Source organism: Oryctolagus cuniculus, chromosome 4 (assembly GCF_051225735.1).
Source record: "Oryctolagus cuniculus isolate XC-2025 breed Fujian yellow rabbit chromosome 4, ASM5122573v1, whole genome shotgun sequence".
Taxonomy (NCBI): Eukaryota; Metazoa; Chordata; class Mammalia; order Lagomorpha; family Leporidae; genus Oryctolagus; species Oryctolagus cuniculus.
Window position 1 is genome coordinate 31,280,317 of NC_142870.1, and position 14,440 is coordinate 31,294,756.

The following is a 14,440-nucleotide window of genomic DNA, read 5'->3' on the forward strand; positions in this document are numbered from 1 at the left end:
TTCAAGAAGCATGGGAAAACACAGACAGCTTTCTAATCATTTATCAACCAACCTTATCTTGATAGCCAATATATACAGAACCATATATGTTAAAGAAAACTCACTGAAGAATATACACACATGAACACACATTAAATCCTAGCTTAAAATGTAGTGTACTGGGGCCAGCAGGTTAAGCCATAGTCCGCAGCACCAGCATCCCATATGGATGTCAGTTTGAGCCCCAGCTGCTCCACTTCCAATCCAGCTCCCTGCTAGGGACCTGGGAAACCAGCAGAGGATGGCCAAGTCCTTGGGCCCCTCATCCACATAGGAGACCCAAAGGAAGCTCCTGGCTTTTGCCTGGCCCAGCCCAAGTCATTGTGGCCATTTAGGGAGTGAACCAGAAGATGGAAGATCCCCTCTGTTTCTCTTAACTCTGCCTTTCAAAAAAAATAAATAAATAAAAATGTTTTTAAAAATGTAGTGTACTGTTTGGAAATATATTAAAATATAACATCATAACCAAATAGGATTTTATCAAAAATGCAAAGACAGTCAAATCAATAAAGCATTGTGGTCAGTGGCAGAGTCTTGAGAGTCCACCTAGTTAAACTTCCACCCTCAACACAAACTGGAGACGAAATATTGCATTAGTTCTCTAACACAAGGGAACTTTAGAAAGTTCATGGAAAACTGAGTTAAAAGATAAATTTATTTTGGTAAAAAAGAAATCTTGAAATTCATGTATAATTTTCACAGTACACACTGTACACACTGTGAACTTTGTGAACTTTGTGAAGACCCCCCAAACTACTTCCTCAGGTATAAGAAAGGAGGAAAACAAAAAAACCAGTGCTCATTTCACAAGTGGTCAGGAAGAGTACATGAAAAAATGTATACAATTCATAGCACAGTGCCTAGCAGTACACAGTAAATATTCACGCTTGCTACTATAACTACTGCTCTTATCATATCATTGACACATAAATACCTCTTCATTTATCACAAAAGAAAAAAGAAATCTGAGATGAGTCAACAACTAAATTTATTTTTGGAAACGTAAAAAATTTATGTATATAAAGTAATTTCCACATCATTATGAAACAAAACATAATAGAAACTAGCATTAATCTTAGTAATGTACTGTAATCTCAGTTAAAGCAGCAAAATAAGAAAATTAAGAAACTTGACAAGAAAGGCCTAATGATATGGTCTAGATACATAGAATATTGAAGAAATTTTTTTTAAAATATTAGAACTGACAAGAATCCATGAAAGCGGGCTGCAATTTTACTACACAAATCAAAATTAGGACACAAAAGAATAAAGAAAAAATGTACAGCTTCGGCTCTCTCTGTGGAAATCGTCTTATCCTAACTACAAGATAAACAAATTTTCTAGTAAAGATTACTCTTTTATGTAACATTTAAAGTGATTTGAATAAGATTGTCAAATGCTACATTATATATTTTTCTAGCCTCAGGTGATAGCTAAAGAACAAAATACTTCATGCTTTCTTAATTAAGAAATTTACCATGAATCCAGCTTTTTTTTTTTCAAGTGTTAACTCTGAATTTGGCTAATCTGTGACATCTCTCCCACCTAACCCTTATTATGCAGATAATTAAGTGGAAGTTGACTACAAATCCCTACAAACCCTTAGCTTCCATCTCCCACTACCTCTTTTTTGTAAACCTCTGTGTACAAAATTCTTGATTAGCTCCATTAACAACTCAGATCTAAAGTTGCTCGTGTCTAATCATGCTATCTTTAAAGCTTTAAAAGAAGATACAGAGGCATTTAATGAGTTGCTCAAGGTCACAAAAAAGTGACCTAGATCTAACCCACATCCTGTCTTTTTCACTAACACTACTACTTTCTTTCCACAAGCAATTTCAAGCTTTCAATATTTCTCAATAATTTTTAAATCTCTAAATTCAGCTAGAAAACTAAGGTAAGTACTGTACTTGATTCCTTTTAGAAACAGTCCACATTATATTTCATTCACCAAATATTTCAAGATCCCACTAAGGGCACAAAGAACTACTCTAAGCTCTAGAGTGAAACAATACAGGAAAAGCAGCTACTCTTAGGTACTTCATACTTCTTCAGTCAACTCAGAAGGATACATTGTATATAAATAGTATCCTGCTCACTTCCCTCTCTAAATTCTTCCTTGGAAGCAAACCTCCTAAGGTGGCCCTAAAGAAACCTCATTTGGAATTTAAATCTATGTATCAAATTTCTGAGATCTTAGGACTCTCACTAGGTAATTAGGAGTATAAGCACAAAAGCTGAATATACATGCTCAGCACCAAAATTACTATAGGATTTAACTGCAGCTAGTCTACTGGCAACTCCACCTCTCCCGTAGCATCCGATCCTCAGAAAAGCAACTGTGGACAATTTTACTACATCTCCTAACTGCCCAGCTTGACCAAACTTAAGCAAAGAACACAAGAGGAAAAATAACCCCTTTCCTCATCAAACTACCCAGTGACAAGTTACTTTGTAGGAGAACAAAAGCACTTTAGAAGCTTTTTGTAGCACTGGTTTTTTTTTCAAAAAGATTATTAATCTTACATCCCTCTGCAAAAGAAAAAAAAAATCTTGAAACTATAAGAAACCGTTTTGACCATCATAACATAACTGTTTACTTTAAAAGTATCACCATCTATGCAATTTTTTTAAAGAGAGCAGAAAACGAGCTGAAATTTTGGCTATGCAATATACACCAGAGTTTCACTTTTGTTTCTCCTGAAGTATGAAGCTCCCTTCCTAGTTACGAGTTTCAAGTTCACTTCCTAGTTACCACCTTATGATTTATATTTGTCAACTTATTTGAGGTGAACAATTTAAAAGTACTTATATCCATATAAGTATTTTTAAATAATTCTGAATGGCAATAATTTAATATTGAGGCAAATTAATACATTGTTTTTTAAAAAAAAAATCATAGTGGAAGTACAGACACATTATGTTGCTCTACAAAATGTCCCCAATTTAAATGATATAAAGCACACATTCATCATAATGGAAATATTTTGGTTTAACAAACAGGCAATAAAACTGGGAAATCAGTTGACAGCCATCACTTTCAGTAACTTGATTATTTATTTTATGCGTAAATCTCTGAACCATATAATAGAGTCTGCATTATATGACTTTAAGCTAAAAGAGTTTGGTCAATGTCAACTAGAAAAACAAATTAATGACATGATATGCAAGAAGTGAGCTACAAATGAAAGACAAGCTTGAATACTCAACACTGAAGATTATAAACAGTCGTATGAACATGTAATCCTTCATGAACCTACATACTTCATCACATCAACATCAAAAACTAAAGTTCAAGGTATTAAAAATAGAATAGAGAGGATTAGGAGGCAAACTGTTTTAAACTCCCATTATTAAAGCCTGAATTATTTTTCCATAAGTAAATTACAGCCCAGAAATAAACTTCTAAATTTATAGGAGCATCACCTGACAAGCAAAAGTTTAAAAAGCAACTCTGTCAAATTCTTAAGTATCTTCAATTATCTCAGGTAGTAGCATGAAATACTAAAAATACTCTTAAAGCAAAAGTAGCAGGCTGTGAGCTCAGAGACTGCCCATTTTAGGCCTTAAAGTCAAGCACAGGTAAAACACAACTGTACCAAAACTACAACAGGGTGGAACAGTCATTACTCACTGCAAACAAACTAAACACAGCTTGGGTGCTGGCTCAGAGTAAACCCTAATTACCTTCCCCCCGGAATTCCAACACAATTAAAGCAGTAGTTCCCTTTGGCTCAAAATGCTTTTCACACAAATGGTAGGGGAGACCAAAAAAAAAAAAAAAAAAAAAAAGTCCCAGCCAACTACTCCTCAGGATAGGGCATAAGCCTGAGAGCCTGCGCTTTACATTCTGAAAGCAGATTTCCTAGGGAGGGAAGATCTGTCACCCTACAACCCTAAAGACTGGAAGCTTCACAAAACAGTGCCTTTCCCCTCCGGTGAGTGACCATCGGAACGTGTGGCTACTGCGAAGACGAGAGGGTGAACGAGGGAACAAGGTCAAACTCAGGGGACACAAGATTCCTGGCATAACACGGCCAGGGGGTTGCCTTTCAGGGAAGGCTTCTCTGGTCAGAAAAAGAAACCGAAATCGGAGAGGAACCCCATCCAATCCCTCACTTCTTCACAGGGTGCACCTGGCCAAGGTACCGGCCGCACAGGGCCATTCGGTTCTGGGGAAGTAGCAGGCCTGAAACACACTTGGAACCCCAAACTGTGATCACAGGGAGGGCACCTGCCTCTCGTTTTGCTAAATAGGAGGAAGAATAAAGTTTAATAAAGCAGCCCTAACTTGCAGGAATGTGAGGGTCGCTCTCCCTTGCCCGGCAGCGCCCGTGACAAGGAAACAATCGGCAGGGGGAGAGAAGCGGACTGCACCCCGCACACTGCACCCCGCTTCCCACGCGCAGCCTGGCCCAGGGCAACCGGAGGAGCCGGGGCAGCCGAGGCCCCGGGCGAGGCGGGGAGGCCCGGCGAAGGCAGCACGGCGGCAGCCCGCGGGCGCGCCTCACCTTCTGCGCCGCGCTCTGCTGCAGCACGTTCTGCTCCACGGTCATGGCCCCCGCGGCGACGGCGTCCGGCTCCTCGCGCCCCCGCCAGCCCTGCCTGCCGCGCTCCGCCGAGCTCCAGGGAGCGGCGCGGACCGCCGGGGAGGACAGCGCCCCCGCCAGCCAGGCGCGAAGACGATGGCGGTCGGCGTGCGCCGGCACCGCGGGCAGGCGGCGAGGCGCCCACTGCGAGGGCCACGGCGGCGGCCCCACGTCTCCGCGCGACTCGCCTCAGCGCGGCTCGGCTGCCGCGGCCCAGGCCATGAGCAGGCGGCGGACGCCCGGGCGCGGGAGGAGGGCGCGGGCCGGCGGGGCCGCGTCACGCGTTCGCGCGCTCCTTCGCCGCCGGCTCGCGGGCCACTGCGGGGACTGGCGCGAGGGGACGGAGGGAGCGGCCGGCCGGAATGGCGCTGTCCTCCTCCCTCCCCGACTCCACCTCCTCCTCCCCTCCCCGCCTCCAGCCGCCGTCACGGCCCCCGCCCGGCGGCTCCTCCCCCGCAGAGCCCCGCCCGCCGGCCGCCCTAACCCTACATTGTGACCCGCGGGGCGGCGGGGCGGGGCGGGGCGGGGCCGCCGCAGAGCCCCGCCCCCTGGCCCCGCCCCGTCCCGCGCGGGCCTGGCGCTCCCTGGGTGGGGCGAGGGCGCGCGCAGCGGGCGGGGACGCGGAGCCGCCCCTGCGGCAGGTTGCGAGGCGCCCGCCTCGGGCTGCGCGAAGCCCGGAGCCCAGAGGCCGGAGTGCGGCGTCCTCCCGGCGCGCAGGACTGGTCTGATGGCTGTTTGCGCAATGCCTGGTTTCCTTCCGAGCTGGTCCCGTCCCAGCTCCCACGCAGGGTCCCGAATCCCGGCTCCTTTCGATGTCACACGTCCCCTCCCCTCGCCTTTCTAGGAATTTCACGAGCAATCAACTTTCCCCAGAAGAAAAGTCAAATGAGCAAAGGGCTGTCAGAAGTCCCCTAGCTGGGATGTACTTTTCTCCTTAATTAGTCATTACGTAAATGTATATTGACATCTGGCATCTACTCCGCTAATTCGGATGTGTGCCAGTGGCTGCTAGGCTGTGGAGGAATAAGGTTTATTTACTGAAGACTTCATATACATGCAATAAGGTCTGCGCAGCAACGAACGTGACAAAAGCAGCACTGCCTGGATGGGACATAATTCTAATTTCCCAGTCGTCAAAATAAGCAAATAATTAACTGCCATGCGTGGAATACTTGACCGCGTACGGAATTGTGAGGAAAACCTGACAATGAGAAAGCAATCTGTAGTCGCAAAAATATCTTGAGTTCCACGAGCTAAATCTGGGGACGGAAGTGAGTGTGCCGCCGCGGAGAAAGGAAGGGATAATCAGTGAATACTGTCACAAATGCAGACCCACGTGCAAGTGCGGGTAGGATTTTTCAGTTCCATGACAAGGAAAGCAAGCTTGGTCAATGATCCTTGGATGTTCCCTGACTTTATTTAATCATGACAAGTCTGTGCACTTTACAACTGGCTTTGTACCTTGGTCACACCCACCTTTTGTGGTCTTTCCCTTGAATCACGTTGGTTTGCTCGTTTGTGACAACTGGGAGCTTTTATTGATATCCCACATCTTTGCCAGAAAATCGTGAACATGTATGAAATGTTTGGAGACCAGGAATTTTCGGAATAATACAGTAATTCTCACCCAGTGACTCAAATGTCCTTGTAAAAACACTGCGACCTGGAGGATGACCTGTGAGAGAAAGCATACTAGACCCCAGAGGTCCTCACATACGGATGAAAGTTACTTCTCTATCTTGTGTTCATGTTTCTCCATATTTGGGGTTCTTTTAGAAAACCAGATTTATATGTTTTAATTTAAGAAAGTTAAATTTAACATAAAAATCTAGTACCAAGAAAAGATATTGCCAGATACTAAAGTTTAATTTCAAGAATTTGGCAATACAGTGTTCTTCTGAGTTAAAATTTTTAGTTTCACAGGAAAGGGTCTTACCAGTGCTTACTAAATAATCATCAAATAAAACTCTATATGGTAGGCATAATTACCATTGGATCACTCATTTTCAACTTACGTATGATGGTTTCTTATATATCGTTTTTAAAATTTTTTAACATTTTTAGTATTTTTTATTTGTTTCCTTGTAGAACTTTGAGAAGATAATTTTACATTTCTTCGTAGGCTTTCCTTTTTAAGAATGCTTACAATCAGGATAAATAAGATACATTCATAGAATAAGTGAGATAAATAAATAAATAAAATCCATTGCCAGGACTTCCTAACTTGCTTTTGAAATTTATGCCTGTGTTGATTCTGCTGTTTCTGAGTCAACTTTAATATGCCTGGGCATCCATGATATGAGAATCACATATGCTCACCATATAGTTTAATAACTTCTAAACTGTGGAATTTCTATAAAATGAAAAATTTAGTTGTTAACCCCGCAGTGGCTTAGTGGTGTCCCCAATATGCATGTAATGAAGACAGTCCCCCAGAGCAACAGTGTTGAGAGTTGGGGCCTAAAGAGAGATGATTAGGTCTTCAAGAATGAGTCATCGAGAGAGCGCATTCTTATTTCAAAGAATGTTCCCTTATAAGACAAGGGGTTTGGCCCCCTTTTTGCCTCTGTTTCCCTGCCTGCTTCATCCACTTACCATGGGGTGAAGCAGCATGAAGGCTCCTGCCGGATGCTGCCCCTCCATCTTGGACACCCCAGTCAATACATTTCTGTTCTTCCTAAGTTACTCACTCTCAGGTGTTCTGTTACAGTAATAAAAAGCAGACTGAGATGAACTCCAAGTCTTTTTTTTTTAATATTTATTTTGGATCAAAATGCATTTCTAATCTTCAATATTGTGTCTCTTATGTGAACCAAAGAAATCCATTTTCTTCTATGTTGACTATTCATTTCTCTTTATATGGAAAGATTTTGAAAATCCATTTCCAGATGCTAAAAGTCTGCTATGTTGCCAAAACATGTTTATAAGACATTAATCAGAGAAAAGCATTCCAATTGCAGCATAGATTTGAGCAATTTCTGTGACAAGTGTTCTTAAATCTACTTCAGTGAGGATCAGAATTCTTTCCTTGCTTTGTATGTACTGATATTTTGGGGTTATTTTATTTCCACCAATAAGGAAAAAATAATAATCATTCAAAGCAAAGGTTTCTATGATGCCACAAGTGGTCTATTTAATAACAGTGTTCATCAGTAAGAACCCTGAAGTACTGTCGAATTCACGCACAATAAAATACTTAGTGAATGACATGGACAGCCATGAAGAAAAGAAAACATGTATGTTTATGCTACAGTTCATGCCCAATTCTAACTTATTGCGAGTGGAGAGTGTGTTTTATTTCTGAAAGCTGTTTTCATTGACACAGTAATGGTACATATTCAATGGGTATAGTGTGGCATTTCAATATATAGTGTGTATGATCACATCAGGGTAACTGACATACCTATCACCTGAGACAGATAGTATTTCTTTGTGTTGGGAACACTCAAAATTCTATTAGCTCTTTTGAAATATTCAGTTTATGGTAGTAAGCCATAGTCATCCCACTGTGTTATAGAACGCTAGAGGTTATACCTCCTGTCCAGCTGCACTCTTGTATCTGTTAACCATTTTCTCTCTCTCTCTCTCTCTCTCTCTCTCTCTCTCTCTCTCATCCTTCCCAGGCTCTGATAACCTTTCAAGTGGATAAATTTTGGTACCAACAGTCCAGCCATATTGTGTTATACAACAGAACAAGTCCTTATTAGTACTGACAATAGACTCATATTCTGAGGATTCCCAGAAGTTGCTTCTTTGGTATTGCATTGGTTTGCTTGGGCTGTCATAACCAAATACCATAGATTATTATCTTAAAGAACAGCATTTTTTCACATTCCTAGAGACTGGAAACCCAAGATCAAAGCACCAGCAGCAGGGCTTTCTCCTAGGGTCTCTCTTCTTGGCTTACAGATGAGCATGCCCTTGCTGCCTTGTCCCATGGTCTTTGCATGCTCGCCTGTGCTATCTTCAACTTCTAAGGACACCAGTGATGCTGAATTATGGCTTCTCTCAAACAGCCTCATTTTAACTTGATCACCTTTTTAAAGACTTTAGTGCAAAATGTGGCTATACTCTAAGACAGTTGAAGACTTCAACATTAGATTTTAGGTGGACACAACTGAGCCCACAGCAAGCATATTCAATCAACTTCACCTAATTTTACACTTTATACCTTTGCTCTATCAAATACCTTTTTTTCCCTGCCTGATCCCATAACTTTTTAGATTGGTGAGAAACACATTACCACACCGAGGGATACTACCTTTGCAACTTTCCTGCTTACATTGACACTTGTACTTGGAATATTTTCTAGTGGAAAGGCTTCTAGAATTGAAAACAGAATCTTGTCAAATATGAACTACTGTTTGCAAGGTCTACTCAGAAAGCAAAGTTTATATGGAGAAAAACCTACATTTTATCAACTGAGAGCTGGCCTGAAAGTGGTCATTTCTTGTCTGCCTCACTAGATTTGCCTTACCTTTAACAAACACAAAGTCATACTCTCAGATGGAAGATGCCTTAGAGGTCCCAGACCCTGGTTCACTTCTTTCCTTCCATTCATAGCATACTCAGAAGATGAATTCTCTCTCTGTAGTGACAGCAACAATAAGCAATGTCTGTAAAAAGTGACACAGGCCTGGGAGACACAAGTCCAAAAACATTTACAGAGCCTTGGGATGTGTTCCAAGGTGATCCGATTTCAGCCAGTATTTATGTATTCTGTATTCCATGAAAGTAGCATTTCATTTATTATTATACAGTAAACTTACATTTGCTGGGCCTGAAAAAGTAGGATTTAGGTAAGCAGGGTGAGTTTGTACTGGTTAGAGATTACTGTGCTTAGGATATGATTGGTTATAAACACCTTTAAAGTCAAGGTATGCTGAAAAGAAAGCCACTGAGAATAGATTACACAAAGAAGAAAGAGTCGTTCAACGTTGCTCCAGATAATAAACATGAAATAGCTTCTATGTGTTCATCACCACAGTAAAGTTGACCAAGTGGAGATGATTAAAACTCTGTCCAGATGCTATTCAAACAGCTCTCCATGGATGTTACTCTTGAATGCCTTACAGGTTTTCTGGGGCTGGTTTGCTCTCAATTGTGGTAAGCACAAATTTCCCTGGAATTTTGCTATGAAATGTAATGCTGTGGGCACAGAAAAATACATATTAGGAAGTGAATAATATTGTATTTCAAGACTTCTCTCTCCTTTATTCAGAGCACATCATTCCCACATCCATACAAATCCTGAGGAACACACCACAGCGTACTACCTCTGTGATGCTGGGCAAGGAATTCAAATCTTCCCCCACTCCAGTCCTTGACTATTTGCGAACATATGCACTCCTTGACCTTGTATTGTTCTGTTCTCAATCACAGAGAGGACCACTCCTGCACACATCATGCTCTTAGGCCAGCTGCATTCAAAATGTGTTGGCTAATGAAAGGCATAGGTGAGGTGCTGGAGAGAGAAAGAAAGGGAAAACCCAGGTTATTTCTGGTTCTCATTCTCCCTCTCCCCTGGGTAGTATCTCCTTGGACTACATCTGTTTGGTGCTTCTACCTTTCCCTTGCTGGCCTAGCCTAGTTTCAGGTCTTCCCAGTGAGGCAGGACCTTGATATCTAAAAGTATTGCCTTATCTCTTTATCGTTCTGAATTAAGGGTGAGAATTTCTTGCTGTTGCTAAATCCTGACTTAACTCACTGTACTTGTTACCTTCTCAACTTGTCACCTGCATAAACAATTCTTTAAATTGACTATCTCCTGTTTGAATTTCATAGAGAATAAAGTTGTACTGGCATAACTTTTACTGATGTACCTCCTCTGCATCAGTCCCATTATCTATAAAATGAAAATGGTAATATGGAATTGTTTCGATGTTTAAATAACTTAGGACTTTTGAAGTGCCTGGAACACTGTGAGGCACAAAATGAATATGGGGAGTCTTCAAAAAGTTCATGGAAATGTGTTTTATGGCAAAACAATGTGTGGAATTTTTGCACCTACATAAATTTTCCTATAATTCTATTTTCCATCAACTTTTTGAAGTGTCCTAATATCTGATAAATGTTTGCAAGTTCTTTATTATTAGTAGTAGGAGTTGTAATAGTAGTAGTAGTAGTAGGAATTCCTTATAGTATGTAAGTTGAAAAGTTTTGGGGCCCAGGACACACCATCTCAAAATATGACTACAGGAGACCGCAATATGCCATCCAAAATATACTTAACTTGGCATACTTAGAGCTGGCTATTCTGAGAAAGTATAGACCCAAGAGTAGCTCTGAAGGAACATTTATCTCTGTTATTAGTAAAGTAACTGAATCAGGAAGACAGGTGCTACAGAGAGCTTAAAATTTTTGTTTCCATTTATTTATTTTAATTTTATTGGAAAGGTGAAGAGACAGAGAGAGACTAAGACAGAGAGGCAGAGAAAGATTTATCTACAAGTTTACTCAAATAACTACAGTAACTAAGGCTGAGCTAAGCCACACCCAGGAACCCAAAACACAATCTGGTTCTCCTAGATGGGTGGCAGGTGCCCAAGAACTTGAGCCATCATCTGCTGCCTCCCATAGTGTGCATTAGCAGGAAGCTGTATCAGAAACAGAGGAGCTGGCACACGGATAAGGGATGTGGGACTACCAACTGACAATGGTCTGAACTCCTTTGTGAAACATGCTCCATCCAGATCATTTTCATCGCCTGAGAGACTTTATCTGTATGACAAGACATCTTTTATTTATCACAAAATTCTTCCTTTTCTTCACCCATAACTTGTGGCATCACCCCCACACCCAGAAACCTCAAGCCCCTGTTCTTTTCTGTCACTCAGAATGCTGTACAAACCTCAATCATCTGATCCTTCTTGGAACTGCAGGTTTTGTGGGACTCCCATGCATAAGCACAGAATTAAATGTTTTTTCTACTGTTTCTGGTATCAATTTATTTAGTGGTCCAATCAAAGAACCTAAGAGGATAGAAGGAAGCTATTCTGTTGCTCCCCTGTAGAAGTTACACCAGGAAGAACCAGGCATCTGGAATTGAATATTTCACATCTACAAAAACAAGACAAAAAATAGAGATGAGTGAAGTCAGGCCAAACATCTGCCTGTCTAAGAAGAGATTGTTCTAATGACATTTCTGTAATATCTTAATATATCAAGTCAGGTACAAAAGATATGGTTACCAATTCCTAGGCAGCTACTTTAGCTTTGCAATTGGGCAGAATGCTCAAGGTTCTTGTCTAGCCAATAGAGGCAATATAGCCAATAGAGGCACGAAGACCACAATTCATGCTATAAGCAGAATGGAATCTTAATGGGAAATCTGGTTCCCTGAGAAATGAAGAGTTACCTGTTTTATAGGGCTCTCTCTCTCTTTTTAAAAGATTTATTTTATTTTTTTTGAAAGAGTTACAGAGAGAGGTAGAGACAGAGAGAGAAGTCTTCCATCCGCTGGTTCACACCACAGATGGCTGCAATGGCTGGAGCTGCACCAATCCGAAGCTAGGAGTCAGGAGCTTCTTTTTGGTTCCCCACGTGGGTGCAGGGGCCCAATGACTTGGGCCATCTTGTAATGCTTTCCCAGGCCATAGCAGAGAGCTGGATCAGAAGAGGTGCAGCTGGGACTAGAACCAGCGTCCATATGGGATGCCGGCGCTTCAAGCCAGGGCTTTAACCTGCTGCACCACAGCTCCGGCCCTAGGTTCTCTTTTTTAAAGAAAGTCATGCATATTCATTAAGTTTGAGGAAGATATGCAAACGGTTATACATATTTAAAAGTGGTGGGTATGCATAACCACTAACTTATCAGGTATGTTACATGCATTCCACGTTCAGGTGAAAGTGCAGATTTTTATAACTTTGACTTTATATATCACCATTGTACATCTGAGCTTCCTCAGATGCTACTTGTGCACTTGTTTCTTCTCAAAGGGAGTTTGATGCTAGAATGTGCTTTCATCCAATCAGTCGTGATTCACATCCATCTTCAAGAAATCTGCTTGATTTTAACTGGGACTGAAACAGGCTTGGGTCACTTTCTTTGAAAGCAAGAGTTAGCTTCAGACTCCATAATTATTGGTCTTATCTATACAGTAGTGGAAAAGATACAATGTTTAGATGTAAATGTCTTTAATTCTTAAAAATGCATACTAGAAATATGTATTAATTTTTGAGTAACCATGCAATTAGCAAGTAGAAACAATTTTTTTTAACAAAGCTTAAATGTTAGGAGAAAATGCTATTTATTTTGGGATTCTACATAATGACATTTATATTGAATGGGTGTTCATTAAATGCAACTGAATTGAATGTGTAGACAATAAATAAAACACATTTTAAAAAAATTCCTATTTTCAAGGCTTTCAGAAAACATTTTAGTGTTTAACATATCAAATATCTTCTTTTTAAGATTTATTTATTTATTTATATTTATTTGAAAGTCAGCATAACAGAAGGAAAGAGAGCTAGAAAGAGAGAGATCGTCTATTCACGGTTCACTCCCCAAATACTGCAACAGCTGGGGCTAGAGCAGGCGAAAGCCAGGAGTCAGAAATTTTTCAAGTCACCCACATGGGTGATAGGGTCACAAGAACTTGAGCCATCGTCTGGAGCAGAAGTAGAGGTGAGACTCAAAGTCAAGTACTCAGGTCAGAGATGGCGCATCCTAAGTCACGGTTTCATCAACTGTGCCAAAATACCTGTACCTTAGATATCATCTTATGAAGTGAGAAATGAATAATCTACGACTGCCTCAGCTTATGAGTTTGGCCTGTTTTTCTCATCAGGAACAACACATGGAATTTTTTTTTTTATGTGAAGGTTGGTTGGATGGTTCTGTAGAACCTATGATTCTCCCATAGGTTTCAGTTTGGGCTATCATTTTCCAGTAGTCTTCTCTTATCCACAGAGGATATATTTCAAGGTCCCTAAGTGAATGCCTGAAACTACCAGTAGTATTGAACCCTATATATACTATGTTTTTTTTCCTATATGTACCTGCCTCTGATAAAGTATACTTTACAAATTAGGTACATTAAGCAATTATGAATAAGTAAAAATAAAATAGAGCAATCATAAGAACGGGTACTGTAGTACAAAATACTGTATTTTTATGTTTTCATTGAAAGGAATGCCATGGCTTTTCTTTAGCATACCTGAATTTGCAGCCTCAGTATTCCTGCACTTTGGGATCTTTACTAAGTAAATAAAGGATGCTTGAGCACAAGCAGAACAGTATCAGGATGATCCATCCTGATGACTGAGATGCCTACTGAATGACTAACAAGTGGTAGCCTATACAGTGTGGGTATGCTGGATGAAGGTATGATTCCTGCTCCAGGCAGAATGAAATTGAAAGATTAGAGATTTTATCATACCACTTAGAATGGCACATAATTTAAAGCCTGTGAATTATTTCTGGAATTTTCTATCTAATATTTTCAGAGCATAGTTGACTGTGCATAATTGGCATACTGGAAAAAGAAGCCATGGGTATGGGAGTATTGTTGCACAAACACCCATAATTATGTGAGGATACTGAGAATAAATCCAGTATAAATGAAAATAGAATAACCTATTTTAAAATTAGATTCCTTGAGTTTCAATTTCAGAACTTTCTCTCCAAGATTAGCCTTCCTGTCAGGTGAGTTGGTCTGCAATTCTAGGTCTTCTATTGTGAGAGGGATATGAGAACAATGTGACACATTTAGAACCAGCTGCCATTTTGTGTACACTTTCTATGTGCCAAGATCTGTGCTAAGTACTTTGTATTTATTTAATCCTTACAGCAATGCTACACAAGTTGG

General features: G+C 40.9%; 1 protein-coding gene and 1 long non-coding RNA gene across 14 annotated transcripts in view; both read right to left on the reverse strand.

Moving 5' to 3' along the window:
• USP25 (ubiquitin specific peptidase 25) overlaps window positions 1–5,034 on the reverse strand; it is a 160,232-nt gene extending 155,198 nt beyond the window's left edge. For 5 of the 13 annotated variants that reach the window (XR_016232343.1, XM_017347190.4, XM_017347189.4 and 2 more), the window contains exon 1: window positions 4,551–4,730. Coding sequence is in view for 9 of the 13 variants with exons in the window: in XM_017347190.4 (XP_017202679.1) it covers window positions 4,551–4,595 (45 nt within the window). In the remaining 4 variants the exon portion in view is untranslated. Of the gene's footprint in view, window positions 1–4,550 lie in introns of all 13 variants that reach the window. The other 8 variants (XM_017347192.4, XM_089330637.1, XM_089330636.1 and 5 more) reach the window with 5 other exon arrangements.
• Window positions 5,035–7,735: 2,701 nt separating this feature from the next.
• Window positions 7,736–12,463, reverse strand: LOC149126942 (uncharacterized). The gene is made up of 3 exons (XR_016232072.1): window positions 11,479–12,463; window positions 9,905–10,092; window positions 7,736–9,776 (listed from the first exon to the last, which is right to left on the reverse strand). It is a non-coding gene; the product is annotated as an uncharacterized LOC149126942 (long non-coding RNA).
• Between the last annotated feature and the right edge of the window lie 1,977 nt (window positions 12,464–14,440).